The sequence below is a fragment of the Antedon bifida genome, chromosome 10 (assembly GCF_963402885.1).
Source record: "Antedon bifida chromosome 10, ecAntBifi1.1, whole genome shotgun sequence".
Classification (NCBI taxonomy): Eukaryota; Metazoa; Echinodermata; class Crinoidea; order Comatulida; family Antedonidae; genus Antedon; species Antedon bifida.
The window spans coordinates 1,525,920-1,533,323 of NC_136235.1; the positions used below are offsets into that span (position 1 = coordinate 1,525,920).

Below are 7,404 nucleotides of genomic sequence, written 5' to 3' on the forward strand. Positions count from 1 at the left end.
ACTGCAGTCCAAGTAACATTTCTTTTTCTTTCAATCCGTCTAAATTCAGAAAATGTTTGATAAGAGAGCCTAGAGCAGGTAAACAAAGTTGTTTGTTACTGATTAATATTAAAGCCTACTATTTAGTGCAGCTGTTTTCCAACCCACCCACTCGACAGATTAAAAAAAAAAAGACATATATTTTTAGTAACTCAATATTTAACGAAAGACATAATACTGTAGTCCGAATAGGCTTATACCACTGTGAGTCCATTATTAATCTACACACGTGTATGATGTACACGTGGTACGTGACGTATATACGCAACGATGTTTTCTATGGAATGCATGATTTGTATTGGCTGAATACTTTAAGATTGACAATGTACACTGGTTTGATTTGATTTTTAGCTATAATTTATTAGCAGCAGCAACAGCAGTGGTACGTGACGTATATACGCAACGATGTTTGCAATGGAATGCATGATTTGTATTGGCTGGATACTTTAAGATTGAGAATGTACAATTGTTTGATGTTCTACATCTTTCTGTGTGAAATCAAGTGCTTATTCAAATATAGAAAATATCAAGATTTGTGCTTATCTAACTGCAGCAAATATATGTGAATGTGATGCTTTTTTAACTAGCATATATCAAATCAACACATTCTCAAGACAGAACACATCTTTCGGAGCACAGCAAAGTAAGATGTTTACAACAGGCAGGAGAGCTGAGTAAGAGGTATTGTTTTGTATTATTATCGCCAACATGTTTAGTTAGTCGTCTTGTGCTGCTAAAATTACATTCGTAGGTGAATAAGCCTCCAGAGTAACATAGGCTGTAGCTAAGAACAATTGATACAGTTTGCCTGAGTGCAGTTTTCCTAGTTAGATTAGCTAATCTGTTATTATTATTACAGTATTATCATTTTGTTGAATTTTGAAAGAAGCCGACTTAATTGCATGGTATGGTTTGTAATTTAAAACCCGATGACATTCATGCCTAATAATTATGATTATTTCCATCCAGCATTAAAGATGTATTGTCCCCCAAACACATGAAAAATGAAGATTAATTAAATCAGACTTTGAATATGCTATTTTGTAGTTTTAATCAAGTTAATCACTTCAATAGAAAAAAAAAACGAAAACAATCATGTTTTCACTTATAAAAGTGAGTCTAGTTTACATAATAAACAATGGTAAAGGCGGGGATTAACCTCACTATCTTGTAAAGCAAAAAGCGTTGGAGTTTCATATCCTGAAGCCATTATTACATTTCCACAATAAAACATTGTTGACGTATTAACTAGGTCGGTCTAGCTACCAGGATATCATCATTATATGTAAAGCCAGCATTATAAACTGTTCTTTGCAACCATTTTGCTTTTGTTTTTTAATTTAGGCAGTTTTTACAATTAACCTCAAACAAGCATCAAGTTAAGATTGTGGATGAAGGTAGTTCCTATATTTTTAATTTGAGTGTCTAGAATGGAGTGATAGTTATATTATGCGCAAAGATTTGTAATCATTTTGGATTCGTTTATGTTCCATAAACATTTATATTTGTTTAACTGTTGGATAATGTTCATGGGTTCGGTGCTTACATTTCCTGGTATAGGATTTCAATCACTTCTATGAGTTGGCCTACGACATAAACTACCACGAATTGATGTTCTATATTGGCTTATTGAATTCATCAAACCACTAGAGGGGTAAGGTGTTCATTTGCGTATTTCTACACACGTCTCTTTTACCCAAAAGTGGTGGATTGGTCATAGCAAGCAAACTATAGCCATCAAATAGCATAACCATAGAAAATAGCATCATTGTGTTCTGTAAAACAAACTGTAATTGGTTTGGCCGGACGGACGTTCTCAAACCATTGAAGAATATATTGTTTACGTGAAGGCCTACTTTTTTTACGGTCGAGTACCAATAGTCTACTATCTCGATTACAGAATAGAAAGCATTACAATGATTTTAGAATGCTATATGTTTGTTATTGGATCTACTCCAATAAAACATTTTATTTAATTTTCTTTAGATTTTACATCGATTTGTTGAGCAACGTTCATAACTGAAGATGAATAAGATTTGGCTTAAGCAATTTGGTTTAATTTTCGTGTACGGATTGGGTATTCTATCGATCAATGTTTTTTATTTTAATCACGACATAAACCTGTATATACATTATTTAACAAGATCAACCTTAACAAATGGCAGTAATCGTTCTAGTCAAGGAACTCACGGAAAAGACCAAAAGACAAATTATTTGACCAATTCGTTGACAAATAATGTATATCATCCTAGTCAACCAAAACATTATTTGTAAGTATTAGCTTCAATTCAATTATTTGCATATGTTACGACTATACGGCACAATGTGGACCGATCGACCGATTGACTGCTGACGTTCAACTGGCCCAACATGCGATTGAATGGGATGAGATGAAAACAAGTACAAGAGATGACTGGAAATTGTCCATAATAAGAAGTAGTAAATATTTTGTACGAACTGTTGAGAACTGCTGTTGGCCTTATAATTAACAAATACCAACGAAAAGCAGTGTGTCTATACACAGCGAGGCATGCAATTCGTGCATTTCACGCAATCCATGATGAGGGTTTCAACAGAACAAAAAATGCAAAGAGCCACACTCAAATGCCTAATTTTTATATTTGTTCAATTCACAAAACAAATACAACGATGAATCAATCGACTGAGCTAACCGGTCATCTTGCTAGATTAATACTAGTTTCGTTCCCTCATGATGTATATTATGACGTAACGATTAGAATGACGTAATATGAAGCTTTTTTCAATAAAATTTGTTAAAAGGATGTTTTGAAATGAACCCAAACCCGAAAATCTAGGCTTGACATTTTCAGCCCTCTGAATATCTCTCTTTCAAAAAAAAAGAAAAACAATATTCAAAAATATCCGTAGAGGTTCGAACACTCTAAACTGAGCTACATGAGTACATGACTGAACAGCCGATAATAGTATATTTATACGTGTATTACGTAATTCATCACCACATCATAAAAATGGAAAAGAAGCCCACCTAAAGAGTTCTAAAATTAGGTTTTATGGCAGTCTATTTAGTGGAAAATAATGCCATGAAACTTTGTTTTCTGGTGAAAAAGGTCCACTTGTTTAAGCCTTACATTTACAACCCTCAAAATATCTTTCTTTTAAAATGAAAAAAAAACAATATTCATTATTTTCTATTAAAAAAAATGTATCCGTAGATGTTCGAACCTACTACTACTAGAGCTGAGAGTACCCAAACCTGAGCATTACCCGTTACGCCACAAAGTAGTACATGACTGAACAGCTGATAATAGTCTATTTGTACGTGTATTACGTAATTCATCATTACATCATAAATACCATATTAACCTTGTTAAAACCAAAATGATCAGTTAGCTCAGTCGCCTGACATTTACAACCCTCAAAATATCTTTCTTTCAAAATAAAAAAAAAAATCAGTATTCATTATTTTCCATTAAAAAAAATGTATCCGTAGATGTTCGAACCTACTACTACTAGAGCTGAGAGTACCCAAACCTGAGCATTACCCGTTACGCCACCAAGTAGTACATGACTGAACAGCTGATAATAGTCTATTTATACGTGTATTACGTAATTCATCATTACATCATAAATACCATATTAACCTTGTTAAAACCAAAACGATCAGTTAGCTCAGTCGCCTGAGCGTCGTGTTGACAACACGTATGTCGTGGGTTCGATTCCCACGCTGGTCGGTGGAATAGAGTTAAAGGTATGCGACCACTGTGTTTGGGGTTCACAGAATTATACGTCCCCCTTTCCACCACACATCATGAGGCGACAACATCAATGCATCTGGTGATGTGCTGGAAACGACCCCAAAAGGCTGTGGCAGGGCCTTAGTGCTGAGGCAGGGAGAGCACAATTAACATCTTTTTTTTTATTTAATTTTTTTTTTCAACCTGTATTCGATCTCGTAAATTTTATGTTTGCCGCCCTCAATTTTAAATAAAATTGAATTTATTATTTTATTTATTTAACATCTTTTATTTTTTGTCCACCTGCTGCTGCTGTATTTCGATCTCATACATTTTATATTTAGCGCCCTCAATTTATCTCGATATCATCGCGTTTACAGCACACGGCGGACGAGTTGGACAAGTACTCAATATTCAATGAATGAGTCCATGACGAGATGTATTGAAACTTGTATCTCTGAGCTAAAATACAATTTTTTTTGTTAGACATGGCCCAAACAAAACATCCACCTGTCTTCGATCTCGTAAAATTTATATTTAATGCCCCTATTTTAAGAACAGAAAAAGCCGCCTAAAACTTTTAAGTTGCATCTGGATAGTTGAATTTTAACATTACCATACATATCGTAGGTGATTTAATTATTATAATATTTTTATGAATTGTACCAAATAGTAAATTTGTAATTATGATTTTGTGTGTGGCTGTTTGTATTGTGTCCCCCGCTTGAATCGCATGTATTGTTTATCTCGCTGGCTCGCACTTTGGCAGCACTCCCCATTGTGGTAGGGCTATTCTGATCCTGGAAACCTTTATACTTCGTTTCATATTTCAAAGTATAAGTTTAATTTCCGGGGACAAGCAGCTCCATTTTCCACAATCGTCTTGGCTCCGCCCAAACCACTTGTACTGGACACTTATAATATTTCTTTTCATATTTTAATGGATAAGTGCAATTTCAAAATTGTCTTTTGGCTCAGCAGCCCAAACTATGGTGGGGCTGTTGTCATGTTGAATCTATTTAATTTTTTTATAATTTCAAATGCCATTTTCCTGAGACCTAGCCGCTGTATTTACAATTGTTGCACACTCCAGGAAGCAAACCGCACGCCTCTAAACACGCTCAGACATTTTAACATAACTAAAACTATATAATTCGGCCCAGTACATTTAAACATTGTTCACAAATATAACATAAAGTATTTGATTGTTTTATATCCTAGTTTGCCATTCAAAGAGAGGGTTTACAAATTACTTAAAGACCATATTGATGTCAGAAAAGCGACAGAATTAAGGTACTTTTACCAAACGCATTTTTAAAAAATGTGGTTTTTTTTTGTATTTTTCTTTTGTATTTTGTATTGCACGTTTGTACATAATATCCACCGTTTGTTTAATTTTTTATGAAACTTTTAGCTATAGTAATTTTATATTTTCTAGTGTATCGTTACAGAAATTTTCTCCAAACAACACTGTTCTATTTTATGACAAACCAGTTGATTATAACAACGAAACGAAGATAGTCTTGCCAAAAAAGAATCCGAGCCGAAAGAAAACGATCGGTTTCTACGAAACATGCGCAATTTTAGGAAATTCTGGGATACTAATAGATAGCCATTGTGGAAAAGAAATTGATGCTCATGACTTTGTATTGAGATCCAATTTGGCACCGACTGTAGGTTATACAAATGACGTCGGAAATAAAACTAATCTGACTTCGCTAAATAGTGAGATGTGTAATTACATAGCCAATTGTTTAAAACATGACAAACTGGGATGTAAAGATAAAGTTTACAAACTAATGAAATCTTTTGATGGTACTTTTGTGTGGTTTTCCAAATTTGGTGTGGTACCATCTTCCAACTACGTTGCCTTCACACAGGCAATTATGGACTACAAATTGAAGACTGAAATTACGTATCCAGGATTTGGTTTGCCAACACACATATCAAAGTAGGTTTTGTTTCAATCATATTTAAAATACTGTAGTTTAAATTAATGTAAATTTAGCATAAGAATTGTTCTTTTGAGCTATCGTACTTTATGATTAATATAGGGGTGGTGTGAGGTAAATAGATGATGTAAAAGTTTGTTATTGTGAGTAATTCAAATATATGGCTGCTTCTTTCCTTGTACTTCTTTCTGAGCTTTGCTTCTTTTTTTAGGAGTCTTGATTCTTTCTGAGGAGTTTTCTTTCTGAGCTTTGCTTCTTTTATAGGAGTCGTGCTGCTTTCTGAGGAGTTTTCTTTGTGAGCTTTGCTTCTTCTTTTATAGGAGTCTTGTTTTTTTCTGAGGAGTTTTCTTTCTGAGCTTTGCTTCTTTTTTTAGGAGTCTTGCTTTTTTTCTGATGTGTTTTCTTTTTGAGCTTTGCTTCTTTTTTAGGAGTCGTGTTTTTTTTCTGAACTTTGCTTTTTCCGAAAAGTCGCGTGCTTCATTCACATGAGTTTTCTGGTGAGAAGTTGTTCCATATCTAATCTATCACTATAATTATAATAATAATATTGATGTTTTTTAAATACTTTATTAGAATACTGTTCCTAAACTGTGGATTATAGTGATGTGATGCGTTTTCTATATCTCACTAACGCAATGTTAATTTTTATCGATATATTTCAGGTATTGGAAAGTTGATAGTCCATCAAGCGGTCTTGTCTTGTACACAATAGCGAGTACTTTCTGTAGAAAAATTTCGATGTATGGCTTTTATCCATTCTATACAAAAGACGACGGAACTCCTCTATTTCATCATTACTACGATAACAAAACAACATTGAATTATACTCAAAATAGGCACAATATGCCTAATGAATTTAAGTTGTTTTTAGAACTCAATCGGACTGGTCATTTAAGACTAGTAACAGATCATTGTATCCAATAATTTTACCATTATGAGTATAATTACGTTATATTCTTTTTGGTATTAGATTGCTTTTGTTCATTCATTCGTTCAAAATCCATAACATACAAGTATATTTAATATTTATTATATTGAATATTTATGTCACTCATTTCGATAAGTTGTAAAATCAAACCAAATACATTTTATATTTAAAAAACATATGAAATTGTGTAACATAATTTTGTATTTATTTTGTAGAAATTTCATACCATAATTTTAAATCCATTTTGGAGGTCATTCCATATTTTAGTTGCCCGGTATAAAAAAAAACTTCTTTCTCTCCTGTGCTCTATTCTATTTTGTTCTTGTTGTTACTAGGTTTTTTTCTTAGTACATTTGTGGTGGTAGATGATCATTAGAACTAATAGAATACTGACGGATTATTGTTTCATTGATTTTATTTCATTTCCAACAAGAAAATGCTAATAATTACACAATAATATCCATAACTACCAAAACGTATTGATGAAATCAAGAAAACGAGAAGCATCATATCATATAATAATAATAATAATAATGTATTATTAATTTATTATTATTATTATGAAGATGAAGTTTGATGGCGTTACGGAGACAAGGTAGTACAAACAATAATGGCACTGTTTACATGCTTGCCTTCAAATCCCAGGCTCTTTAGTTCAAATCCTGTTATGTTCTATACGATGGCCAATACAGGGATTTGTTAAAACTGTAAAATTGAAGTTTTTTCTCTCTCAATATTGTTTGTATGCGTTTTCTTGTTTAATGGGGAA

At 33.0% G+C, this 7,404-nt stretch overlaps 1 protein-coding gene across 1 annotated transcript; it reads left to right on the forward strand.

Moving 5' to 3' along the window:
* The first annotated feature begins 417 nt into the window (after positions 1–417).
* On the forward strand, positions 418–7,126 carry LOC144854123 (CMP-N-acetylneuraminate-poly-alpha-2,8-sialyltransferase-like). Its single transcript, XM_078712012.1, has 6 exons — positions 418–720; positions 1,384–1,436; positions 2,026–2,309; positions 4,977–5,048; positions 5,194–5,706; positions 6,370–7,126. Exons 3-6 carry the CDS (start codon positions 2,065–2,067, stop codon positions 6,629–6,631), a joined length of 1,092 nt encoding a protein of 363 aa, XP_078568138.1. The 5' UTR covers positions 418–720; positions 1,384–1,436; positions 2,026–2,064; the 3' UTR covers positions 6,632–7,126.
* The last annotated feature ends 278 nt before the right edge of the window (positions 7,127–7,404 follow it).

Bases quoted from the DNA above. Each gene is read 5' to 3' on its own strand.
- LOC144854123 (XM_078712012.1), top strand. From the start codon at position 2,065: ATGAATAAGATTTGGCTTAAGCAATTTGGTTTAATTTTCGTGTACGGA. The intron at 5,049-5,193 runs GTACTTTTACCA...TATATTTTCTAG, and splicing joins AGAAAAGCGACAGAATTAAG to TGTATCGTTACAGAAATTTT. The intron at 5,707-6,369 runs GTAGGTTTTGTT...GATATATTTCAG, and splicing joins TTGCCAACACACATATCAAA to GTATTGGAAAGTTGATAGTC.